Below are 27,994 nucleotides of genomic sequence, written 5' to 3'. Positions count from 1 at the left end.
GTTAAATTGTTTTACCCCACATCTTTTAACTTCAGGCAGTTTTCTTCTTATATTGAGTGGTTTTAAAAAACTTTTTAAACGTAACATCTAATTTTACTTTCTACAAATCAAGGTAATGAATTTGACCAAGATGAGGTGACACAGCGCCCAGGTGGCCTTTTTGGCTCTAGAAGACCAGCATTAAGTGGCGCAGGTAAAAAATAAAACTTATTACTGCATATTAATCATTTATACATGTTTTTAGTGCTAGATTAGTAAACCAAATATAAATGTGTATATGCCTAAGTATACTAGGTTGGCTCAAGATTTTTATCTGCTTTAGTCTGTAGGTAAAAGTACATGGACAGTTTTGCCTCCCTTATGAAATTTATGCACTGTGAATTATTTCTTCTGTGTTATCTCCCAGTTAATTTGAGATGTAAATTACTCTTTTAATTGGAGGAAGGAAATGGAGCTTGTGTTGGTTTCAGAGAAGGGATTCTGAGTTAGGGGAACACAATTTGTGTGATTTCAGGTGAAAATGAAAAAAAAAAACAAAACCCTACAGTTAATGAACTATTCAAATGAGGTTCAGTTTTAAGTTAAATCTATGATTAAGAGATAGATAGGTTAAGGCACTAGGATTCTTCAGTACGGTAATTATACTACCGTAATTACCCTTTACTGAGTAGAAAAATAGCCGTATGGTTTATGTGCTCAAGTACTCTGCAAAACAATGCCTTGTAGGTAATGGTGACACTTCTCAAGGCCGAAGTGGAAGTGGAAGAGGTAAGTTTTTATTTGTTTTATCTATAATAAGTTAAATTTTTTGTATTCCAAATTTAATATTTGAAGTTAAAGTTAACTTTTACTGCTTTTAGGCACTGTAGGAGTATAAATTTGCACAGCCTATTTCAAAGAGTTCCTTTATGCTCTCTAGGTTTTCCTTCTCTGATCTGGAAGTTGTGTTTTAGGAATTAGGAATTATACCTGTAGTATATAATTCCTATAATACAACTGCTAGATCAAATTGCAAATACAGGCACAGGGATGTTCACTGAAGCTTGATTTATAACAAGTAAAAACCAAAACTCACCTAAAATTCATCAGTTTATAACTTTAATAAATAATATAACCATAAATGGATACTGTGTAGAAGTTAAAGATTGAGATATATTTATAGATACAAATACTTATTAAAACAATGTTTTTTCTTATTATGGTATAATTATTTGATTTAGCCTAAAAGGTAAGGAAAGTTAAATATATTTATATTTTACTTGTATGACTACTTACTGTCATTTAAAAGTTAAAATGCTTTCTAGACTAGTAACTTATTGTAGCAAGAGTCTCAGTAATCATTATTAGTCTGAGCTCATTCAAAGTGACAACTCCTTCTTCCCCTTAATTCTTGGATTCTCCAATATAGAAAAGTTTAAGACTGGCTAAACTCTATCTTCCATAAATGCTCATATCACGTATGAGGAAAAATTTCAAGACTTATGAACATAAAGGATAAGAAAATTAGAGAGCTCACATCTAAAAAGTGTTATATCTAATTAGCTTTTGAATCTAATGAATTGTAGTACCTAAAACTGGCATAGTAGATGACTATGTAAAAATGAGAAAGGTGGTGTATAGGAAAGAGTTAACAGGCCTGACTATTCACCTGAAATTCATCAATAAATGGAATTGAAAATCTTGTTTACAAGGTTAGTCTTTGGCTAGAATATATTAATTAGGGTTCTCCAGAGAGACAGAGCCAATAGAAGATAGAAAAATTAGATGGATGGATGAGAAGGGATTTATTAAGGGAATTGGCTCATGAGATTATGGAGGCTGAGAAGTCCCGTGGTAGGCCATCTGTGAGGTGGAGAACCAGGGAAGCCAGTAGCATGGCTTAGTCCAGGTCTGAAGGCCTAAGAACCAGAGAAGCCAATGGTGTATCTCTCAGACCTAGGCTGAAACTTGAGAACCTGGGAGTGGGGCAGGGCAAGTTCTAGAGTCTAAAGGCTCAAGAATCTGAAATTCTGATATCCAAGGACAGGAGAAGGTGTGCCAGCTCCATAAGAGAGAGAGAAAATTTGCCTTTCGTCTGCCTTCTTTTTTTTCCTATCTGGCCTTTGGCCAATTGCATGGTGCCTACCGGGGTGAAGGCAGATCTTTCTTACTCAGTCTACCCATACAGATGCCAGTCTCTGTCAGAAAGACCCTCATAGACATACGTATAAATAATGCTTTAGCAGCTGTCTGGGAATGTTAGTCCAGTAAATTTGACACTTAAAATTACCCATCATAGCTAGCATCTGAATACTTGGATTTGGGAAGGGTTCCTACTCCCCAATCAAGGTACTCATTGTGCCTAAACCATTTGTACAATGTGGTTCATGCTAAATGCTTGCTTTCCTTCTGGAAGGCTGGAATTTTGGTGTGTGCCAGGAAGAGAGTGAGTACATTATTACCCACTAATAGAAACCTTGAATAATGAGTCTATGATGAGCTTAGTAGTTATCTACCTCTAGTAGATAACATTTCACATGTGTTATCACAACTGAGGGCTGGGAGAATTAAGCATGTCCTGTGTGAAAGACTCATGGAAGCTTGTACCTGGTATTCTGTGGACTTTGCCCATGCAACTTTTCTCTTTGTTGATTTTTCTCTTTTGTTCACTGTAATAAATCATAGGTAGCAATGAATATGAGTATATTATTAGTCCGGTTTGTCTTCCTAGAAAATCACTGAACCTGGGAATGGGTCTTGGGGACCCCTTCTACCCTTCTACAGCCTTTTAGTACCTTCTAGAAAATATATTCCTTCACTGATTAGAAAAGAGATGTAACAGCTTAAATAAAAAGTAATAGTATATAATCTCATCTGCATAAAATCAGCATTTTGAATACTAAGGAAATTTAAAATGTACAAGATTCTATTTATCTTAATTGTCTCATGCATTAATAAGGAGGGATTTTAAAGATGCCTATTTATTTTTAGAACTGTCCTCTTTGAAGACAAGCAATGACTGTAAAGATAGGGACAGCTTTTTATCTTCTGATTGTCACTGTGACTTTCTTTAATAGGCGGTTACAAAGGTTTAAATGAAGAAGTGATAACAGGCTCTGGAAAGAGTAAGTCTTACTTTAGACAAGGTATTTGACTTTTATAGTGAAAGTTCTTTTATCCTTCAATTTAAAAACATTTATCTCTTTTTGGTTTGATCCAATTTAAGATTCTTGGAAGTCAGAAGCAGAAGGAGGAGAAACTGGTGATACTCAAGGTATATAAATTATTTTTTGATCCATGTAAAAGTATATTGCATTTTGGTAAAATGCAGAATGTTTAAAAACAAAGTGAACTTTTAAAAATGTGAGCAGTGGTGGCTCAGCACTGTAGCTTAATGGTTAGGGCGCCGATCACATCCACCGGGGCTGGCAGGTTTGAACCCAGCCCGGGCCTGCTAAACAACAATGACAAATACACAACAGAAATAGCCATGCGTTGTGGCCTGTGCCTTAATTCCAGCTCCTTGGGAGGCTGAGGCAAGAGAATTGCTTAAGCCCAAGAGTTTGAGATTGCTGTGAGCTGTGATGCCATGGCACTCTACCAAGGGCAACATAGTGAGACTCTGTCTCAACAACAACAACAACAACAACAAAAGAGCGTGAGAAGCTCTATAGTATTTAAAATTTGATTTTGTCTGTTTTTATCTATCTTCTCTTATTTTTTTCTTCTACTCTATGTAATATAAACTTTTTTATTTAAAAAAATTTAAGGACCAAAAGTCACCTACATACCCCCGCCTCCACCTGAAGATGAGGATTCCATCTTTGCACATTATCAGACCGGCATAAACTTTGACAAATATGACACTATTCTTGTGGAAGTGTCAGGACATGATGCACCACCAGCAATTCTGGTCAGTGTATTACTTGCTTCTACTATGTAGCACATTTTGGCCAAAATATATGGTATATTTAAGTAGATATCAACACAGAAACTTCACCTTTAGTATCTAATGTCAGGTTGATTATTAGATACTAAATGTATATATCTACCACTATAGTAAAATTAATCGCTGTGTCAGAAGGGAGAGTACTAGCTTTCGTCTTTACTTCCTATACCAGGATGAGAACTTTATTTAAATTTTCTAGAAAAAGGTACTTTTCCTAGATTCAAGTTGTTTGCTTCCTAAGTGTGAGAAGTATGTCTTAAGAGAGTGATCTTTTTCTAAGGAGAGTGGGGAGCCCTCTGTCCTGTGTTAGTAATTATACTTATAATGAGCTATTGCTACTGATCAGAGTTATTCATATCTTGTTGATACACAGATTTTTCTTTCTCAAACTTATCAGTTAGCTGGAAATAGCATCTAAAGGCTATAAGGTTAGGAGGAGTAGCTTTCTGTAGGGATAAAAGTGATGCACTATAAATTTATTTTTAAGTTTTAAGGGGGCAGAAAAAATGTTTTTAGAACCATTGTCTATTGAGAATACTCCCTCATTCTATTGAGTTGTAATATACAGGCTCTGGATGTTTACTTTTGAATGGGAGCATGTTGGTAAAGTAACTATAGAAAGTGGAATTAACTTGAAACTGATTCAGGTGGAATATATTTATAAAATGATCTGCATATGATATATGGAATTTAATTACTGCTGTTTTTTTACTTTTAGACTTTTGAAGAAGCTAATCTCTGTCAGACACTGAATAACAACATTGCTAAAGCTGGTTATACTAAGCTTACTCCTGTGCAAAAATACAGTATTCCTATTATATTAGCAGGACGAGATTTAATGGCCTGTGCTCAAACAGGGTCTGGGAAGACTGTAAGTTATTTTCTCACATGTGTTCTTGCCTGATATCCAAACTGTTAGGTTTTTCAAACTTTGGTTTTTCCTAAGTAGCTTGAATCTCTTTAGTTAGAAAGAAGGTTTATAGAAGATTTCAGTGACCTGTCATAAATATTCATGTTTTTCCATCTGATTTCTAGCATTATTGGGGCTTGTATACTTCTGAGGAAATAACTTTGAACTATTTCTAGGGTAGTGTTGTAGTCCATAGATGTTTCATCTGTTTATGAGTGTGTACAGCTCTTTCTGGAACATGGAAGTGTCTAAAACAAAATACTGCAAGTCAAAATACCAAAGACTATAAAGCATTGAGAAAGGAAGAAAATAATTTCTGTAATATAGCTGATTTAGTCTCAGAGCGAGAAGATAAACAGCAATATGCATTGTACATGGTCCTTAGTATGAAGTGATCTCAGGCTATGCTAATTTTAAAAGAACTGTGATGATGAGACCAGGTTGGTTGTAGGACTAATCTAAGGGATTTGTCTGATAAACAAGTGTTCTATGAGCTGAGAGTATTCTCAGGGTCATAGAGTCCTAGTTCATACAATTTTTGTCTTAATCAGCCTCCATAGTAGAACTGAAGGGAAAATACGTGAGCTGTACATTATAGTAGCTGATGAGAGTTAAACATGGTTTCAGATGTGATTTGAGTCAAATTATATCTACATATCCCTCTGTAAATAAGTTAATTTTGTTGCCTGGATGGAGCGGCTCCTGCCTGTAATCCCAGCACTTTGGGAGGAGAAGGCAGGAGGATCGCTTGAGGCTAGGAGTTTGAGACCAGCCTGTCACTAACAAAATACGAGAAAAGTTAGCTGGATTTGGTGGCACATACCTGTAGTATCAGCTACTTGGGAGCCTGAGGCCGGAGGATCACTCAAACCCAGGAGTTTGAAAGGTATATGAGCTACGATCAGGCCACTATACTCCAGCCTGGGCAACAGAGCAAGACTGTGTCTTTTTTTTTTTTTTAAGGTAATATTGTTGATCTATTTATAACCCATGGGAATAGTTTTTTAGGGTATATTAATTTTATCAAACTTTAGTATTGTATAATTTGGGCATAAAACCTAAATGTTAAGAACTTGTTGCAATAAGAATTTTTGTTTCTTATCTTTAATTTACCAGCATATGGGAACAGAATCTAACGGCTGTAAGGGGAGGAGGAATAGCTTTCTGTAGGAACAAAAGCGATGCCTATAGAAGTAAGATGATAGCATACAAACCTACAAATTAAGCAATTTAACTTCTAGGCAGCTTTTCTCTTGCCAATTTTGGCTCATATGATGCGCGATGGAATAACTGCCAGTCGTTTTAAAGAGCTCCAGGAACCGGAGTGTATTATTGTTGCACCAACTCGGGAATTGATCAACCAGATTTATTTGGAAGCCAGAAAATTTTCTTTTGGGTAAGTATATTTTGAAAGCCACTCATAAAATAGTTTTTCTTTGATCAGATCTCTCCATAAGGAAGCTTGTTATCCTTAGGAAATAGCAACTAGCTTTCCTGAGAATGAGTGATCACTAAGAAAGAGCAAGGAGGAGGCTGCAATAACTTTTATGAAATAGTCTTAGAAGTCACATGTTACCACTCTGTGTCTAAGAAACAAGTCACTAACTCTTGGCCACACTTATCAGAACTGCTGAAATTTATCAGAACTGCTGAAAAAATGAAAGTGCAGGGTCCTTTGTTCTGAAATTATTATAAATTTCCAGATAGCAATAGCAGAGCATTAAACCAAGCCCAGAGTTCTCCTAACTTGAGACCCACACTTAAGGGTAAGGAAGTCACAATCCATATTTGAAGGGAGAAATATTGAAGAATTTGTTTATGTATTTTGAAACCACCACAGATATATTTATTTTTTCTATTCTATTACTATGAAGTTGAATCATTTTTTTGAATGCTTAATATATTTTTCTTTGTGTATTATCCATTTGTCTTCCACCATTTTATCTTTTGGAAACTTAGTTTTTTTTATAATTTTTTAGAGATTTCTATGTAGAAACTGTTAGCTTATTTTGTATAATTTAGTTTATTTTAAATAGGAGAAGAAAAAAGTGAAGTGATGGTGTCGAATTTAATGGATCTTCTGGAAAAGGATGTGAATTGCTTATATCAGTGTTTGCTTTTAGGCTTGTAAATCAAGTAAAAGAAGACCACAAGTTTTTCTTTCTTAAAAACAAAAACATAATGCCTAGCAAATTCAGACAATGTGTGTGTAAAGAGATGGATGTTTGTACATGGATATTTGCTATAACATTGTTAAAAGACTGAGAAATAGCTAAATATCTATCATTAGAGGACTGGTTAAATATGGTACATATAGAAGAATATTAGCATATGCTAAGTTATAAATTTTTATATTTAACTCATTTAGTCTTCACAATAGCAGAAAATAAGCCTTCTAAAATATGAAATCTTCCTATGCTGTAATTGATTATCCTCTTCAGTTACTCACTATTAGCAGTTTCATATGAATCATTGCAGAAATAGTCAGTGCACATGTATGCACTTTAATCTTCCTCTTGACAAACGAGGGCATATGTAGCTGTTAGCACTTGAACTTTTTAAATGGGCAATGTTGGAGAAAATGTTTAATTTAGAACTGGTAGCCTTTTCTTTTTATCAATGCATAGTATTCTTTTGTATAGGTGTGATATAATTTAAGGTTCTACTGATAAGACACTTAAGTGCTTTCTGTCTTTTGATATTAAAAATAATGGTGACAGTGAATATGTATTGTACATTCATCTCTATTATACATTCATCATCTGTGGAAATGCATCTGAACAGTAAATTTCTAGATTTACCATTTCTGAATTTAGAGGGACAAAAGGGTAAGTTTTTAAATTTTAAGAGACTAAAAATCTGAGCGGTTGTGTCAGTTTACTCTACCTTGGCTAATGTGATATTACCACACTTGAGGAAATGTCGTCTTAGTCTTCTTTTCTAAAGTAATGTTGAAGGGGTGAAGGTTTGTTTTTTTTTCCCTTTGGTGTTTTGAAGCTATTTGTGTCTTTGGCTTGTTTTTTGTTTGTGAGGGTGTTTTTGGGGAGGAGGGTAGTGGTGTTCCTCATTGTTTTTTTTAGTCATTTTGTATAATTTTTTTTTAAGCTTTCAGAATGTTAGGGTGTTTAAATGTTAAAATTTGTTTTTGTGCAGATTGAGTCAAAAGTTATACATGAAAGTATACCTTTCCTCCACATAGTGTACCCTGTAACCCATAGGTGTGGATTTACCCACCCACCCTCCGCTTGATTTTCACTGAGATTTATTTCCATTTTTACATGTAATTGTTGATCGATGAGTTTAAATTTGGTATTGAGTACATGTGTTTGTTTCTTTATTCTTGTGATGGTTCACTTAGAAGAATTCTTTCCAGTTCCCTTCAGGTTGTCCAGAAAGATACTCTTCATTAGAATAGATCACAACTATGGCCCAACATGGAGGGAGGAGGGCGGGTATGGGATGGGAGGGAGCAGGTCAGATCGAGGGAGGGTGAATGGTAGGATCACACCTACGATGCATAATGTAAGGGTACATGTCAGATCTGTTGGTATAGCGAATAAATGTCTTAACACCATAATTAAGTAAACGAGATGAGGTATATATTAACCAGTGTGATATAAGTGCTCTTAATTTTATATGAAATCAGCACATTGTACCCCATAAATGCATTAATGTATACATGATCTATGTGTTTATGACTTAATAAAAAAATTAAATAAAAAAAGATATTCTTCATTGTTTTTGAAGAGCCCTTTATCATACAGGTTACAAAATATTTTTTCCCAGTTTGACGTTTTTCAAGATTATCTTTTCAGCTTTTCCCTGGGCAGAATTTATTTTTTTAGGATAATTGAATGTATTTTTTTGTTTATGGATTTCTGCTTTATATGTTGTTAGAAACAGATGTCTAATTTTCAAGTAACTAGAACATGCCATTTATTTTTCTTACTATTAGGACTTGTGTAAGAGCTGTTGTTATATATGGGGGAACCCAGTTGGGGCATTCAGTTCGACAAATAGTACAAGGCTGTAATGTATTATGTGCTACTCCTGGAAGACTGATGGACATCATAGGTAAAGAGAAGGTAGGTGGCATAACGAAGTTGTGAGATTGATAAATTTTTTGTATGGGAAAGGGAAAGAAATGGGGTTAAAGATATATACTAGAGTACTATTCATTTGTTAGGCTTGAGCAGATTCTTTGGATATATTTTGTTATAATTCTTAAGATAATCTTAACAGGAAATAAATAGTATTTTCATTTTATTCTTGAAAATGAACTCAGTGAGATGTATAATTAATTTAAAATCCCTCAGTCAGGCCAGGTGTGATGGTTCACGCCTATGATCCTAGCACTCTGGGTGTCCGAGGAGGGTGGATTGCTTGAGGTCAGGAGTTTGAGACCAACCTGAGCTAGAGTAAGACCCTGTCTCTACTAAAAATAGAAAAACTAGCTGGATATTGTGGCAGGTACCTGTAGTCCCAGCTACTCGGGAGGCTGAGGCAAGAGAATCACTTGAATGCAAGAGTTTGAGGTTGCTGTGAGCTATGACTCCACGGCACTCAATCCCAGGCCAACTGAATGAGGCTGTTTCAATAAATAAATGAATAAATAAAATCCCTCAGTCATGTCTAGTGAGGATTATGTGGGCATTATTTCAGAATCCATATCCTGTACCCTCGTATACTAGGAGAAAAATGCAGTGAATGCTTTTATGTAATTTCATATATAGGGTGGCCATAGAGTTCATGTGTGATTTAAATAGTTGTATGGCCACCCTTTGTATTTTAGTGAAAGTTTTTCTCCTGGAAGAAAACCTTTGTGACATTAATAATTTTTTCTTTTGTTTAAGCATGTGAATATTAACCAATATTGTTTATTTTCTAAGTCTTTAAAAAGATTTTAGAGCTACGTATTAATTTAGGAGTTCACATAGCATGTTTTTATAACCCTAAATCAGTACTTTTAAGTTCACTTTAATGAATCTAATTTGCTTTTTAAGGTTCTTGTCTAAAAGGTTACTCAAAATATGCTTTTTCTGCATAAAGGCATCTTTCTTAGGATACTTATTAAAAGTATCTTTTATTAAAATATTAGAAATCTACCTTACTTCCTTGCTAAACACCTTCATAGTGATATCAGAGTCACTTGTCTTTTTGTAAACATATTTCTCTGTTATAACAATAACTATTGTTTATGCAAAGGTAAGAAAAGCTTTCCAGTTATTCCTGATTGGAGAACAGAGAATTATTACAGATTTAAAAGGGTTAGAAAAAATTTACCAATTATGAGACATCTTACATTAAAGCAGGGGTGTCCAACCCATGGCCTGTGGGCCTTGTGTGGCCCAGTTTGGCTATAAATGCAGCCCAATGCAAAGTCATAAACTTAACTTAAAACATTATGAGATTTTTTTTGATGCTTTTTTCATGGAACTTGATTGAGTGGCTCTCAAACGTGAACTTTGTAGATGATAATATCATGTCACAATGTCATATAAAATAGACGTTTGTTGTCATTACTTTTACACATGTGTGGCTTCAGTTTTATGCGGTGTGTGGCTATCAATGTGTTACCTTCCAAGCACAGACAGTTGAATTGACACCATCAGATGTTACATGACTTGGTGAGGCAGCAATTATTAATAATCTTTCAACCTTCCATTGCAAGATTAGGTGTTTAATTTTATTTAGAAGTCAGGAAAGCATTTTTATTTGATTATTAATGGTACTTCACACCTCAGTGGCACCTCACATCATCTTCTGAGCTTTACAGTTGACATTCTGCCTTGCCCTCCATTGACAGTCAAGATGTGGGAGGGCCCAAACCTTGCTTTCTATTTTCCTGTCAATTAATTTTCATAATAAGAGTAAATATAGTCCCCTCATCTATTATTTTTTAATCCCAACATGGCTTCTACAATGTTTCAAAAGAAAACAGAACCCCCCCAAAAGAAAAATTGTAGATGAAGGAAGAGTGTTCAGTCAAAAGTGGACAGATGACTATTTTTTTGATGAGGCAAATAATAAGGCTCTCTGCTTAATTTGGAGGCAATTGATGCAAGTTTACAAAGACTTTAATTTGAAAACGCATTACATCCTCATTAGTATAGTTGTGAGTAAAAAAAAAAAAGGCGTTCTATGCAAAAACATGATGCCAAATTCAGTGCATATGAAGGATGTGTGAAAAGGACAAAATAACAGAACTGAAAGTCTGTCTTCTCAACAAAATGTTTGTTAAAAAGTTACAACTCAGATGAATTCCATGTAAAAGCTAGTTATGTGGTAGCATATTTAATAGCAAAAAAATCAAGACCATTTACTGATAGGGAGTTTATTAAGCAATGTATAGTAGGCATGGAAGATAGAATTTGCCTTAAGAAATGGAGGGATAGGGCGGCACCTGTGGCTCAGTCGGTAAGGCACCGGCCCCATATACCGAGGGTGGCAGGTTCAAACCCGGCCCTGGCCAAACTGCAACAAAAAAATAGCCGGGCGCTGTGGTGGGCGCCTGTAGTCCCAGCTACTTGGGAGGCTGAGGCAAGACAATTGCTTAAGCCCAGGAGTTGGAGATTGCTGTGAGCTGTGTGATGCCATGGCACTCTACCGAGGGCCATAAAGTGAAACTCTGTCTCTACAAAAAAAAAAGAAATGGAGGGATAGATATTTCTGAAATCAGTTTATCTCACCAGACTGTAGCTAGGCAAATTGAAGAAATTGGAAAATCTATTAAAAGAAGTTTCTGTAATAGGCTAGGCACGGTGGCTCGTGTCTGTAATCCTAGCCCTCTGGGAAGCTGAGGCAGGTTGATTGCCTGAGCTCAGAAGTTCCAGACCAGCCTGAGCAAGAGTGAGACCTTGTTTCTACTAAAAATAGAAAACTAGCTTGGTTTATCGAAGATTAGGTGGTTGTAAGATGTTAGTTTCATTTCTTGGTTTTCAATTCGATTCCAAGTGTCTATGTCTCTGTTTTTGTGCCAGTACCATGCTGTCTTGACCACTATGGCTTTGTAGTACAGACTAAAGTCGGTATGCTGATGTCCCCAGCTTTATTTTTATTACTAAGAACTGCCTTAGCTATACGGGGTTTTTTCCGGTTCCATACAAAACGCAGAATCATTTTTTCCAAATCTTGAAAGTACGATGTTGGTATTTTGATAGGAATGGCATTGAATAGGTAGATTGCTTTGGGAAGTACAGACATTTTAACAATGTTGATTCTTCCCGTCCATGAGCATGGTATGTTCTTCCATTTGTTAATATCCTCTGCTATTTCCTTTCTGAGGATTTCATAGTTTTCTTTATAGAGGTCCTTCACCTCCTTCGTTAGGTATATTCCTAGGTATTTCATTTTCTTTGAGACTATGGTGAAGGGAGTTGTGTCCTTAAATAGCTTCTCATCTTGACTGTTATTGGTGTATACAAAGGCTACTGACTTGTGGACATTGATTTTATATCCTGAAACATTACTGTATTTTTTGATGACTTCTGGGAGTCTTGTGGTTGAGTCTTTGGGGTTCTCTAAGTATAAGATCATGTCGTCAGCAAAGAGAGAGAGTTTGACCTCCTCTGCTCCCATTTGGATTCCCTTTATTTCCTTGTCTTGCCTAATTGTATTGGCTAGAACTTCCAGCACTATGTTGAATAGTAAAGGTGACAGAGGACAACCTTGTCTGGTTCCAGTTCTAACAGGGAAAGTTTCAGTTTTACTCCATTCAGTAAAATATTAGCTGTGGGTTTGTCATACCTTGGGGGAAAGACTCCCTATTCAATAAATGGTGTTGGGAGAACTGGATGTCTACATGTAAAAGACTGAAACTGGACCCACACCTTTCCCCACTCACAAAAATTGATTCAAGATGGATAAAGGACTTAAATTTAAGGCATGAAACAATAAAAATCCTCAAAAAAAGCATAGGAAAAACACTGGAAGATATTGGCCTGGGGAAAGACTTCATGAAGAAGACTGCCATGGCAATTGCAACAACAACAAAAATAAACAAATGGGACTTCATTAAACTGAAGAGCTTCCGTACAGCCAAGGAGACAACAACCAAAGCAAAGAGACAACCTACACAATGGGAAAGGATATTTGCATATTTTCAATCAGACAAAAGCTTGATAACTATGATCTATAGAGAACTCAAATTAATCCACATGAAAAAAGCCAACAATCCCATATATCAATGGGCAAGAGACATGAATAGAACTTTCTCTAAAGATGACAGACGAATGGCTAACAAACACATGAAAAAATGTTCATCATCTCTATATATTAGAGAAATGCAAATCAAAACAACCCTGAGATATCATCTAACCCCAGTGAGAATGGCCCACATCACAAACTCTCAAAACTGCAGATGGCGTGGATGTGGAGAGAAGGGAACACTTTGACACTGCTGGTGGGACTGCAAACTAGTACAACCTTTCTGGAAGGAAGTATGGAGAAACCTCAAAGCACTCAAGCTAGACCTCCCATTTGATCCTGCAATCCCATTACTGGGCATCTACCCAGGGAAAAAAATCCTTTTATCATAAGGACACTTGTACTAGACTGTTTATTGCAGCTCAATTTACAATCGCCAAAATGTGGAAACAGCCTCAATGCCCACCACCCCAGGAATGGATTAACAAGCTGTGGTATATGTATACCATGGAATACCATTCAGCTATTAAAAAAAATGGAGACGTGCGGCGCCTGTGGCTCAGTCGGTAAGGTGCCCGCCCCATATACCGAGGGTGGTGGGTTCAAACCCGGCCCCGGCCAAACTGCAACCAAAAAATAGCTGAGCATTGTGGCAGGCGCCTGTAGTCCCAGCTGCTCGGGAGGCTGAGGCAAGAGAATCGCTTAAGCCCAGGAGTTGGAGGTTGCTGTGAGCTGTGTGAGGCCATGGCACTCTACCGAGGGCCATAAAGTGAGACTGTGTCTCTACAAAAAAAAAAAAAAAAATGGAGACTTTACATCCTTCGTATTAACCTGGATGGAAGTGGAAGACGTTATTCTTAGCAAAGCATCACAAGAATGGAGAAGCATGAATCCTATGTACTCAACTTTAATATGAGGACAATTAATGACAATTAAGGTTATGGGGGGGGAGGAAAAGCAGAAAGAGGGATGGAGGGAGGGGGGGTGGGGCCTTGGTGTGTTTCACACCTTATGGGGGCAAGACATGATTGCAAGAGGGACTTTACCTAACAATTGCAATTAGTGTAACCTGGCTTATTGTACCCTCAATGAATCCCCAACAATAAAAAAAAAAAAAAATAGAAAACTAGCCATGTGTTGTGGTGGGTCCCTGTAGTCCCAGCTACTCGGGAGGTTGAGGCAAGAGAGTCACTTGAGCAGCCAAGAGTTAGAGGTTGCTGTGAGCTGAGGCCATGACACTCTACTGAGGGTGACAAAGAAAATAAAAGTTTGTTGAATAAAGCTGCTAATTTAAAATTTTATGCTTTGGTGATAGATGATAGCACTAATGCTACAAATACAGCTCAGCTTGCATTTTTATTAGAGATATTGATGATGAATATAATGTCACTGAAGAAATGGCTTCTTTAGTGCCATTAAAAGATACAACTAATTGAGATTTATCTGAAGCAGTAAAAAAAATGTGTTAAAGCGATTTTCATTGTCAGTTGTCAATGTACCAGTTAATAAGTTACTGATAATGCCCCAGCAATAGTAGGTAAAAGAGAGGGATGTGTAAAATTAATAGAAGGCAATGCAATTTCCACTCACAACTCACATTTGATGAAGTTATCGTTACATAGTACATCAAGAAAACTTCTCTAAAAAAGCCCTAAAAATGGAAAATGTCATACAAATTGTTATGAAGACTGAATTTCCTAAGGGCCAAGAGATTGAATCATGGCCCGTTCCAGGAATTCCTTAAAAGCACTGATGCTGACTATGGCAACATCATTTACTTTTCAGAAGTAAGATAGCTAAGTTGAGGCCAAGTGCTGAAAAGATTTATGGTTTATGACATTTTATCAAGTTTGTGCCAGAACTTGATGATGAAAACTGGCTTATAGATTAAGCATTTTTAATGGATTTAACCACTTGTTTAAATGAGTTAAACATGGGCTTTCAAGGTGAAAACCAGCTTATTAATACAATATTTCAAACCATAACAGTGTTCTAAATGAAACTGAAATTATAGCAAACTCAAACTGAGGCAAACAATGTAATGTATTTTGACATGTTGGCTAAACACAATCCTAAACATGCAGGCTTGATTTTTGATTTAATACAAGAATTTGGGCCAGGTGTGGTAGCTCACATCTGTAATCCTAACTGAGGCTGAGGCAGGTGGATTGCTTGAGCTGATGAGTCCCTTTCTCTAAAAATACCTGGTCATGGGCGGTGCCTGTGGCTCAAGGAGTAGGGCGTCGGTCCCACATGCCAGAGGTGGCAGGTTCAAACCTAGCCCCGGCCAAAAAAAAAAAAAAAACCTGGTCATTGTGTCAGGCTTCTGTAGTCCTGGGTACTCGGGAAGCTGATGTAAGAGAATGTCTTGAACTCAAGAGTTTGAGGTTGCCGTGAGCTATGACCCCATGCCATGCTATGGAGGGTGACAAAGTGGGACCATACTGAAAAAAGAAAAAAAAAAGAACTTGAAAACATTCCAGGATTGCTGACAAAATAACATTTTGGTGCATTTGTGACTCCATTTTCAGTTGATGTAAATATATTACCTGCATAGAGCTGCAATCTGGCATTCAACTTCAAGAAAAATTTGATCTTATCGCCTTACTGGTCCTTTATCCCCAGAAACAAATATCCTTCACTTCACCATCACACCTTATTCATGTCATTGCTTTTTGGCAGCACCTACATTTGCCAGCAACTATTTTCAAGAATGAAGCACATTAGGAGAAAAATTAGAAACAAAATATCTGAGGAGCACCTTGAGAAGTCACTGAGAACTGCAACTGCTTCCATCGAACCAGATTTTAATGTACTAGTTTCTCAAATACAAATATCTCTCTAGTTTTATGTTGCCTACTTTTTTTCACTTTTATAACAAAAAATATCAAAATAACCCAAAGGTAGATGAGTGATTCTCAACCTTCCTGATGCCATGGCCCTTTAATACAGTTCCTGTGAGTCGAGATCCACAGGTTGAGAACCACTGATTTAGATACATACATTTTCTGTATCAGTAGTTGCAAACTTGGGACCTGCTCATGAAAGTTAAGACTCTTCAAATAGGCTCCTTGCATAATTAGGATTATTATGTGGGGACATTTTTGCTTATCTGTGGGGGTGGATATCATGAAAATTACGCATGGACTTTTTTTTTCTTTTCCTACTTAACAGCTTTTGGTAGTGTTTGTATATTTAATGTGCAGCCCACAACTCCTCCTCTTCTTCCAGTATATCCCAGAGGAGCCAAAGGGTTGGACACCCCTGAATTAAAGAGTCTAACATTATCAGATAGTATACTCTAGACTTATGCTTTCCAATAAAGTCACCAGTAGCCACATTTGGCTGTTTACTCTTTTAGAGACAGGGTCTTACTTTGTCACTCAGGATGCATTGCAGTGGCATAATCATAGCTCACTCAGCCTCCAACTCCGGCTCAAATGATTCTCTTGCCTCAGCCTTCTAAGTAGCTGGTACAACAAACAACACACGTATACCACCATGCCCAGATAATTAAAATTTTTTTTTATTTTTTGTGCTGAGGGGATTTGGCCATGTTGCCAGACTAGTCTCAATCTTCTTGACTTTAAGTGATCCTTAGTTTCCCAACTACTGGGATTACAAGTGTGAACCTGGAATATGTAGCTATTTAAATTTAAAAATGACAAAATCAAAAATTCAATTCCACAGTCATGATAGATAAATTTTCAGTGGTTAATGGCTACATATGGCTAGTGGCTAACATGTTATATGCTATAAGTAATTAAAAAATTAAGTAATTGTAGAAAGTTGTATTACACAACATTGGTCTAAATGGTTTCTTTTAGCCTTAATTTTAAAATGGTTTTTAATACTAGAGAAAATTGAGAATTGAAACAAACAGCAATGGTATTGTCTCAGCATAATTATTCTCATCATTTTATGCATTGATTTCTTACCTTTGTTTTTATAACAGCTAGAATATTTTAGTTTAATATAAATTAGTATGCATTTTCTGTTCTTAAAGATTGGTCTGAAACAAATCAAATATTTAGTTTTGGATGAAGCTGATCGCATGTTGGATATGGGTTTTGGACCAGAAATGAAGAAGTTAATTTCTTGCCCAGGAATGCCATCAAAGGAACAGCGTCAAACCCTTATGTTCAGTGCAACTTTCCCAGAAGAAATTCAAAGGTAAATTGTTTTTCTTTTTAGAAATAAGTTGATTAGGCTCAGTGCCCGTAGCAGAATGGTCATGGTGCCAGCCACATCCACCAAGGCTGGGGGGTTCATTCTTTTTTTATTTTTTGAAATTTTCTTTTTTTTTTATTGTTAAATCATAGCTGTGTACATTAGTGCAATCGCCTGTACCCATTGTAAGATGCACCATAGATGTGGCCCCACCCATTACCCTCCCTCCACCAAAACCTCCCCCCTCCCTTCCCCTTCCTTGGCCCTTTCCCCATAGTCTTGTGCTATAGTTGGGTTATAGTCTTCATGTGAAGGCTATAATTTAGCTTCATAGTAGGGCTGAGTACAATGGATACTTTTTTTCCATTCCTGAGATACTTTGCTAAGAAGAATATGTTCCAGCTCCATCCATGTAAACATGAAAGAGGTAAAGTCTCCATCTTTCTTTAAGGCTGCATAGTATTCCATGGTATACATGTACCACAATTTGCTAGTCCATTCGTGGGTCGATGGGCACTTGGGCTTCTTCCATGACTTAGCAATTATGAATTGGGCTGCAATAAACATTCTGGTACATATGTCTTTGTTATATTGTGACTTTTGGTCTTCTGGGTATAAACCTAGTAAAGGAATTATAGGATCGAATGGCAGGTCTATTTTTAGGTCCCTAAGTATTCTCCAAACATCCTTCCAGAAGGAACGTATTAGTGGGCATTCTCACCAGCAGTGTAGAAGTATGCCCTTTCCTCCACATCCACGCCAACATTTGTGGTTTTGGGATTTTGTTATGTGGGCTACTCTTACTGGGGTTAGGTGATATCTCAAAGTAGTTTTGATTTGCATTTCTCTGATGATTAAGGATGATGAGCTTTTTATCATGTATTTGTAGATCTTGCATGGGTCTTCTTTAGAGAAGTTTCTCTTCAAGTCCCTTGCCCACCCTGAGATGGGGTCACGTGTTCTTTTCTTGTTAATACGTTTGAGTTCTCTGTGGATTCTGGTTATTAGATCTTTATTGGAGGTATAACCTGCAAATATTTTCTCCCATTCTGAGGGCTGTCTGCTTGCTTTACTCACTATGTTCTTGGCTGTGCAGAAGCTTTTTAGTTTGATCAGGTCCCAGTAGTGTATTTTTGATACTGCTTCAATTGCCTGGGGAGTCCTCCTCATAAAATATTCACCCAGGCCGATTCCTTCAAGAGTTTTCCCTGCACTTTCTTCAAGTATTTTATAGTTTCATGTCTTAAGTTTAAATCTTTTATCCAGTGAGAGTCTATCTTAGTTAATGGTGAAAGGTGTGGGTCCAGTTTCAATCTTCTACAGGTTGCCAGCCAGTTTACCCAGCACCATTTGTTAAATAGGGAATCTTTTCCCCACTGAATGTTTTTAATTGGCTTGTCAAAGATCAAATAACGGGGGCGGCGCCTGTGGCTCAGCGGGTAGGGCGCCGGCCCCATATGCCGAGGGTGGCGGGTTCAAACCCAGCACCGGCCAAACTGCAACAAAAAAAATAGCCGGGCGTTGTGGCGGGCGCCTGTAGTCTCAGCTACTGGGGAGGCTGAGTCAAGAGAATCGCCTAAGCCCAAGGATTTAGAGGTTGCTGTGAGCTGTGTGACGCCACGGCACTCTACCGAGGGCGATAAGGTGAGACTCTGTCTCTACAAAAAAAAAAAAAAAAAAAGATCAAATAACGGTAAGTAGCTGGATCCATCTCTTGGTTCTCTATTCTGTACCAGACATCTACTTCTCTGCTTTTGTGCCAGTACCATGCTGTTTTGATCACTATGGGATTTATAGTACAGTCTCAGGTCTGGTAGCGTGATTCCTCCTGCTTTGTTTTTATTGCTCAGTAATGTTTTGGCTATTCGAGGTTTTTTCTGATTCCATATAAAATGAAGTATTATTTTTTCAAGATCTTAAAGTATGACAATGGAGCTTTAATAGGAATTGCATTAAAATTATATATTGCTTTGGGCAGTATGGACATTTTAACAATGTTGATTCTTCCCAGCCATGAGCATGGTATGTTTTTCCATCTGTTAACATCTTTGGCTATTTCTTTTCTTAGAGTTTCATAGTTCTCTTTGTAGAGATCTTTCATGTCCTTCGTTAGGTATACTCCCAAATAGTTCATCTTCTTTGGCACTACTGTGAAAGGAATAGAGTCCTTGACTGTTTGGCTTGCTTATTGTTGGTATATATAAATGCTACAGATTTATGGGTGTTGATTTTGTAGCCTGAGACATTGCTATATTCCTTGATCACTTCTAAAAGTTTTGTAGTAGAATCCCTAGTGTTTTCCAGATATGCGATCATATCATCTGCGAAGAGTGAAAGTTTGATCTCTTCTGACCCCATTTGGATACCCTTGATCGCCTTTTCTTCCCTAATTGCAATGGCTAAAACTTCCATTACAATGTTAAAGAGCAATGGAGACAATGGGCAACCTTGCCTGATTCCTGATCTAAGTGAAAATGATTTCAATTTAACTCCATTCAATACGATATTGGCTGTGGGTTTGCTGTAGATGGCCTCTATTAGTTTAAGAAATGTCCCTTCTATACCAATTTTCTTTTTTTTTTTTCTTTTTTTTTGTAGAGACAGAGTCTCACTTTATGGCCCTCGGTAGAGTGCCGTGGCCTCACACAGCTCACAGCAACCTCCAACTCCTGGGCTTAGGCGATTCTCTTGCCTCAGCCTCCCGAGTAGCTGGGACTACAGGCGCCCGCCACAACGCCCAGCTATTTTTTTGGTTGCAGTTTGGCCGGGGCCGGGCCTGAACCCGCCACCCTCGGTATATGGGGCCGGCGCCTTACCGACTGAGCCACAGGCGCCGCCCTATACCAATTTTCTTAAGTGCTCTGATCATGAAGGGATGCAGGATATTATCAAAAGCTTTTTCTGCATCAATTGAAAGAATCATATGGTCTTTATTTTTAAGTTTGTTTATGTGTTGAATTACATTTATAGTCTTACATATATTGAACCAGCCTTGAGACCCTGGGATAAATCTGACTTGGTCATGGTGTATAATTTTTTTGATGTGTTGCTGGATTCTGTTTGTTAGGATCTTATTGAGTATTTTAGCATCTATATTCATTAGTGATATTGGTCTATAATTTTGTTTTGTTGTTGGGTCTTTCCCTGGTTTGGGGATCAAGGTGATGTTTGCTTCGTAGAATGTGCTGGGTAATATTCCTTCTTTTTCTATATTTTGGAAGAGGTTTAGTAGTATAGGTACTAGTTCTTCTTTAAATATTTTGTAGAATTCTGACGTAAAGCCATCTGGTCCTGGGCTTTTCTTTTTAGGGAGGTTTTGTATAGTTGACACTATTTCAGAACTTGATATAGGCCTGTTCAACATTTCCACTTCGTTCTGGCTAAGTCTTGGTAGGTGGCGTGCTTCCAGGTATTGGTTGATTTCTTTCAGATTTTCCTATTTGTGAGAGTAGAGTTTCTTTTAGTATTCGTTAAGGATTTTTTGAATTTCTGAGGGGTCTGTTGTTATTTCATCATTACCATTTCTGATTGATGAAATTAGAGATTTTACTCTTTTTTTCCTGGTTAGGTTGGCCAAAGGTTTATCTATTTTATTGATCTTTTAAAAAAAACAGCTTTTGGATTTATTGACCTTTTGTGTAATTCTTTTGTTTTCAATTTCATTTAATTCTGCTCTGATTTTGGTTATTTGTTTTCTTTTGCTGCGTTTGGGGTTGAAGTGTTCTTCTTTCTCCAGTTGCTTGAGATGTTCCATTAAGTTATTGACTTCCTCTCTTTCTGTTTTCTTGAGGAAGGCTTGCAGTGCCATAAATTTCCCTCTTAGGACTGCCTTTGCAGTATCCCAGAGGATCTGGTAATTCATGTCTTGATTGTTGTTTTGTGCCAAAAATATGGTGATTTCCTTCTTAATTTCGTTTATAACCCATGTATCCTTCAGCATAAGGTTGTTTAGCTTCCATGTTTTTGTATGGGTATGCAGGTTCCTGTTGTTATTGAGTTCAACTTTTATTCCATGATGGTCTGAGAAGATGCACGGAATAATTTCTATTTTTTTAAATTTGCTGAGGTTAGATTTGTGGCCTAGGATGTGGTCGATTTTGGAGTATGTTCCGTGGGCTGATGAGAAGAATGTGTATTCAGTTTTGTTGGAATGAAATGTTCTGTAGATGTCTGTTAAGTCCAGATGTTGAATGGTTAAGTTTAAATCTAAAATTTCTTTGCTTAGCTTCTTTTTGGAGGATCTATCCAGGACTGCTAAAGGGGTGTTAAAATCTTCAACTGCTATGGAAGTGGAGGAAATCGAGTTGCTCATGCCTGTTAGAGTTTCTCTTATAAATTGAGGTGCATTGTGGTTGGGTGCATAAATATTAATAATTGAGATCTCATCATGTTGAGTATTACCTTTAACAAATATGAAGTGTCCATTCTTATCCTTAATTATTTTGGTTGGTTTAAAGCCTATTGAGTCTGCGAACAGGATTGCAATGCCTGCTTTTTTCTGCTTTCCATTTGCCTGGAATATAGATGACCATCCCTTCACCTTGAGTCTATATCTGTCTTTTAAAGTAAGATGTGATTCTTGGATGCAGCAGATATCTGGCTTGAGTTTTTGTATCCAGTCTGCCAACCTATGCGTCTTTAGAGGACAATTTAAGCCATTCACATTAATTGAGAGTATTGATAAGCCTTTCGAGAGACCGGTGGACATTTCTAATCCTTTTGCGACTGTGGAAGTTGGAATTTGATCAAAAATTTTTTGGATGGGTTTACTTTTGTGGTGGAGAATTACGCTGGTCTTTCTGGAGGATAGGTCTAAGAATGTCCTGGAGAGTTGGTTTAGTTGTGGCAAATTTCTTCAACATGTGAATGTCGTTGAAGTATTTAATTTCTCCGTCATAAATGAAGCTCAGTTTAGCTGGGTACAGGATCCTGGGTTGAAAGTTATTTTGTTTTAGGAGATTAAAAGTCAATGACCATCCTCTTCTAGCTTGAAAGGTTTCAGCAGAGAGATCTGCAGTTATTCTGATATTCTTCCCCTTGTAAGTAATGGTTTTCTTTCGTCTGGCAGCTTTCAGAATTTTCTCCTTCATATTATCTTTAGTGAAATTGATTATGATGTGTCTGGGGGATGTCTTATTCGGGTTGAGTCGTGCTGGAGTTCTGAGACTGTCTGCTATCTGAATTTCGGAATCTCTTGTCATGTCTGGAAAGTTCTCCTTCATATTCTCATGGAGAAGAGATTCAGTGCCTTGTGAAGCCACTTCGTCACTTTCCGGGATCCCTATAAGACGAATATTGGTTTTCTTCAAATTATCCAAGAGCTCTCTGAGAGAGTGGTCTGTTTTTGCTCTCCATTTCTCTTCTTCTTTGAGGGTTTGAGAGCATTTGAAAGCTTTGTCTTCAATATCAGAAATCCTTTCTTCTGCTTGCTCCCTCATTCTGTTACTGAGGGATTCTACTGTGTTTCTCAGATCTTTGAGGGATGCAACTTCTTGTCTCAATGTGTCGAATTCTTTGGTCATTTGGTCTTTGGATCCGTTGAATTCTTGAGATAACTTTTGGAATTCTAATTGGATCTTATTTGCTATCCAGATCCTGAATTCAATTTCTGACATCTCAGCTATTTGTTTGTGCATGGGGTCTTGTGCTGTTTCTACCCCATTGATCCTTGGGGGAGTTGATCTACTCTGATTATTCATATTGCCAGAGTTTTTCTGTTGATTTCGCCTCATGATTGTTTTTCACCGTTGCCTCTGGCTGTCCTCAGAGTTGGTGAGGTGTCTCTCCAAGATTATACTCCAGGGTTGCGTGGCTCCCACAGTTCCTGGTCAGGGAATGTGGAGGCCCTGTGGGTGCGGGTCACCAGTCTGGGGTCGCTGCACAGCTCTTATGGAGGTCTGGGTGGCGCCAAGCCCAGGAGTTGTAGGTTGCTATGAGCTGTGACATAATGGCACTCTACCCAGGGCAGTAGCCCAAGGCTCCAGTGTGCCAAAACCATCTCACTCTGCCCCTAAGGATTAAGGCTGTAAGGCAGCTCAGCCCCCACCTTTAGGCTGCTCAGTCAGTAGGTTACTTTGACCTGCCCAATCCTTGCTCTGAGACACTGAGGGTGGAGCTTGCCGGGGCAGTTCTTTCGCAATGGCTTCCTGCGCCCAGCTCAGTGGCTCAGTCTGGGGCCCCAGACAATGCCCAAAGTTCTCCACACTCCTGCTCAAGCTCTCCCCAAGGCAGTTCAACTGAGTGCCAAGTCCAAGAACACCGAAACAGTTCACAGGTAAGACCTTTCCGGTTTGCAGTCTCACTGCTGCTTGTACTTACGGTTGTTGGTGTGATTAGGTCGATCGAACACACACAACCACTTGCCAGTTTTCCACTGTTTTTGTCCTCTTCTTGGGGTCCAGAAGTCCCTTGCTGGCTCCCTGTATCCTCAAAGGGATGATTATAGGTAGATCCCACTGGCCAGAGATGCCTGGAGTCTTGTCTCCCCAGAGTCACTGTTCCCAGTTGCAGGGAAGCTGTTACTCGGCCACCATCTTTAATCTCTCCAAGGCTGGGGGGTTCAAACCCGGCCTAGGCCAGCTAAACAACAACAACTGCAACAAAAAATGCCAGGTATTGTGGCAGGTTCCTGTAGTCCCAGCTACTTGGGAGGCTGAGGCCAGAGAATCGCTTAAGCCCAGGAATTGGAGGTTGCTGTGAGCTGTGATGTCACAGCACTCTATCCAGGGCAATAGCTTGAGGCTCTGTCTCAAAAAAGGAAAAAAGAAGTTGGCTTTATGGAAGTAGAAGCAATGCGAATATTTTAAGTTAGATATTTATCTTTTTTTGTCTTAAGCTTTCACATAAGTAATTTAAAAAGTAGATTTATTTCTGAAAAGTCTACCACAGTTTTAATTGTTTCTTATCTTTATTCCTCGCTTTGCATTAGCACCATATTTTATTGAAAATTGTTGTGTGTTATAATACAGCACCTAGCTAGGAAATTAATAAATGCTTACTTAATGAAGTATTTTTATTTACCTTCTTTTTAAGCCTAAATGTATAGGATTTAGGAGAACTAAGGCTTTGGTAGAAAATTCATGTGACTTAGCAGAGAAGGAACAAAACAAAAAAGAAAATTCACATACCAATTGTTGACAGATATTTGAAGATCATACTGTATAGTATGTTGTTTGATCAATTCAGAGATTAGGATGATGCATCACTGCAAGAATGGTGACCCTTTTTCCTGCTAGCTGGTTCGTTGGTATAGGGAGCCTAAAGTGCCCCTACAACAGAGATAGCTCACACAGATCATCCTGGCCTTAATAATGGTGGTTTGATTTTTACACTGAATTTATGGGATATAACCCTATTTATAAGTCAAGGAGCATCTGGACTTAAGATGGTTCCATTTAGGATTTTATGATTTTTCAGCTTTATAATGGGGTTTACTCAGGGTATTAAATGCATTTTTGGTTTAAGATATCTTTTTTTTTTTTTTTTTTTGTGGTTTTTTTTGGCCGGGGCTGGGTTTGAACCCACCACCTCCGGCATATGGGACCAGCGCCCTACTCCTTGAGCCACAGGCGCCGCCTTAAGATATCTTTTACTTACAATGAGTTTATCATGATATAGCCTCCATTGTAAGTCAAGGAGCATCTGTAATTTAGGACTCTTATGTTTTCTCTAATGGAACTGTTTTCTTTTTGGAAACCAACACTTCTAAACCTGTAGAACCTGGAGTTGGAGGACAAGGGATGGGAATCACAGATTTCCCATGTGGTTAACAGGGAATGATGATGGTGGGCCACTCTTGCTTGCACCTCTTGGTTCTCAGACTAATGCACCATGTAAAGCTTTGATTCAAAGAGTTACTGCATCCTGTTGGATGATGATCTGTCATCAAGAATTGACTCCAACCTGTCCCTTGAACTGTTCTTTCTGTGAATAGTTCCAATAATCTCTGACATTGGTGCAGTATGTGATACAATCTGTGGATTCTATGGTTATGGGCCTATTCCAATACCACCTTTTCTGCGAAGTTGATCCCTTAGTCTGACAGAATGTTAGGTGGAATCCTGTGCTAATTGTATCAAATATTCCATGGCCCTTGGATAGTAGTGGTGTTGGCTATTTATCTGTTTTACTTACTATATAATAAAAATCTTTGTGTAGAGTTAAAAAAAGTTCTTCATTGGGGGGAAAAATCTAAATCCTAAGGCCTTGGGTCAATTAGCAGGATTTTTTTTTTCCTCCATGTGTAAAATAATCATGTCTTAACAGTTGAATGGTGTCTTAAATTGGAAATGGGATATTTGCATTCCCATGGTCAGGTTTGGTAATATTAAGTAGGTAATTACCTACCTAATTAGTAGGTAATATTTCTGATGCCTCTTTTTGATTTATGCTGGAATAGGAAATTATTTGTATGTTGCCACCCACAATGAATAATGTGTATGTGCTACTGTCATTAATATTTGTCGAGCATCTTTAATGGGCCATATTTGATTATAAGCCCTGGGGATATATGGTAAACAAAATAAAAGTCCCTGGCCTTGAGTTGTTTATATTCTGTGATTTCTGACTGCTTCTCAATTCCTTCATTGTCTGCTCTTTTTATTTTTTTTTTAATTTTTTGCTTCATTGTCTTTCCTTAAATGTTACCAGTTGCCCATTCTGTCTATAATCCTTTTCTCTGAACCATTGCAGTGTCTATTCCTTTGACACGCATGTCTACCTTTAACTCTCCCAAACTTACTCCTTGTATTCCAGATCTCTCTTCTGAGCCCCCCAGAGTTGTAGATTTAATTCTTTGGGAGTGTTTTTCTTCTCAGATGAATGATCATGTTCATGTCCAAAATGGAACCTACTTTTTCTTCAGTTCCTTCTCTCCAGTTTTCTTTATTCTGGTCAGGGCATCATGGTCTTTTAAAGTCAAAATTTGTTGAAGCATTATGGTAATTCCCTCACATTCCTTCAATTCTCTGCCCTTTAAAAATATTCAGCTTGACAGTTAATCTTTAAAATACTGCAAATGTGTTAGTTTCTTCTCTGTTTCCCATTGCAATGTAGGTCCTTTTCAGATTTCCTCTGCTCATTGGCAGTAGCTTCTTAACCTGTCTCTCTGCCTAGTCTCACTTTTGTGTTAGTGATAATTTCAAAATAAGGTCTGACCCTTTTAGATGTTTAAAATCTTCCTATGTCTTCTTGTCTCCGTAGACTAATTTTTAGACCCTTTAACACAAGATACAATCTCTGTTTCATGGACTACTTTGCTACCTGGAATCATGTGTTTCTGGTCACCAAAGCTATTTCCTATTGGTGGAGCAAGCTGAATTCTGTCCCTCATCACTATTAGTTCTTGCTTCTTTTTTCCTTCTGTGTAGAAGGAGTGGCCCATATCACAAAATCTCAAAACTGCAGATGCTGGCATGGATGTGGAGAGAAAGGAACACTTTTATACTGCTGGTGTAACAGTTGTCACTGCTGTTACAGTCTTGCTTGCTGCTTCTTATCAGGCTTCAAACTTCAAATCTTTTCTAAATGGACATCATTTCATTCATTTCCTGTCAGTTAATCTTGTGAAAGAAACTATATAAAAAAAATTTTTACACACTTCTTGGAATACAGTAAGTTATCAGTAAATGGTAACTATTCTAATACTAAATTTTAATTATTTTTTATACAACTGCATCCCACTTGATATGAGGGCCTCAGATACAAAACAACATCATATTCATCTTTATACTCATATGCCTGGTACATGACAAATACATGGTAAATATTGTAGTGAATAAAAAGGGTGATGGACCAGTGGTGAATTTCAGGTGATATAGAAGTCAAGGTGCTTGACTGTAGAAGGAGGTATAAAAGAAGCTTTTCTTTTACAGTAAGAGAGGAAGTAAAGAAAAAGAAGCGGTGGTTTATTAAAATTCTAGATATATGCTGATTTTGAGCTAGAAAATTTGGGACTACTACATAGGAAAGAGGAAGACTGAAGATTTGGGCCTCCACATGTATTCCTAAAACTCAGGTCTCTAATACACAACTTCTGGAATGTCTCTGGGGCGTGTAAAGCAGACCTTCCCATTTGTATGTTGGTAGTGAGTTACTGTGTATCAAAATATTGCTAACTTCAACTTTGGGGCAAGCCTGACTCTGTCAAGCCCCTGGGGTAAGCTCAGACTCTTGCCCAATTATGCCATGCAGATATTGTTTTCTGTGTATGTTGTGACATGAAAAGCTGTTACCTAAGACACGATTTGCTTTAAATCATTTGAAGCAGAGTAATTTAACAAGTAATATTTTCTGAAAATAAGTAATAACATACATTAAAAACAATGATGAACAGAATTTGTGCCTTAGACTTAATTTCAACTGTTAATAAAAAATTCCCATTTCTGACCTGCACCTTTCTCCACTCACAAAAATTGATTCAAGATGGATAAAGGACTTAAATTTAAGGCATGAAACAATAAAAAATCCTCAAAGAAAGAATAGGAAAAACACTGGAAGATATCAGCCTGGGGAGAGACTTTATGAAGTAAAGACTGCCATGGCAATAGCAACAACATCAATAATAAACACATGGGATTTAATTAAACTGAAAAGCTTCTGTACAGATAAGGAGACAACCACCAAAGCAAATAGACAACCTACCCCAATGGGAAAGGACACTTGCATATTTTGAATCAGACAAAAGCTTAATAACTAGGATCTAAGAGAACTTAAATTAATGCACGTGAAAAAAGCCAACAATCCCATACATCAATGGGGAAGAGAGATGAACAGAACCTTCTCTAAAGAAGACAGATGAATGGCTAACAAACATATGAAAAAATGCTCATCATCCCTAATTA

The 27,994-nt window shown here is 37.6% G+C and overlaps 1 protein-coding gene across 1 annotated transcript in view; it reads left to right on the top strand.

The window, feature by feature from the left end:
- Positions 1-27,994, top strand: part of DDX4 (DEAD-box helicase 4) — an 89,913-nt gene that overhangs the window by 43,937 nt on the left and 17,982 nt on the right. Inside the window, exons 8-16 of the mRNA XM_053596281.1 lie at positions 113-193; positions 727-768; positions 3,057-3,104; positions 3,206-3,253; positions 3,750-3,892; positions 4,647-4,799; positions 6,080-6,234; positions 8,794-8,923; positions 16,990-17,156. Coding sequence (XP_053452256.1) covers positions 113-193; positions 727-768; positions 3,057-3,104; positions 3,206-3,253; positions 3,750-3,892; positions 4,647-4,799; positions 6,080-6,234; positions 8,794-8,923; positions 16,990-17,156 — 967 coding nt within the window. The remainder of the gene's footprint in view (positions 1-112; positions 194-726; positions 769-3,056; positions 3,105-3,205; positions 3,254-3,749; positions 3,893-4,646; positions 4,800-6,079; positions 6,235-8,793; positions 8,924-16,989; positions 17,157-27,994) is intronic.

Source organism: Nycticebus coucang, chromosome 1 (genome assembly GCF_027406575.1).
Source record: "Nycticebus coucang isolate mNycCou1 chromosome 1, mNycCou1.pri, whole genome shotgun sequence".
NCBI lineage: Eukaryota > Metazoa > Chordata > Mammalia > Primates > Lorisidae > Nycticebus > Nycticebus coucang.
The sequence above is the reverse complement of the archived record's forward strand: the minus strand, read 5'-3'. Positions and strand labels throughout refer to the sequence as shown.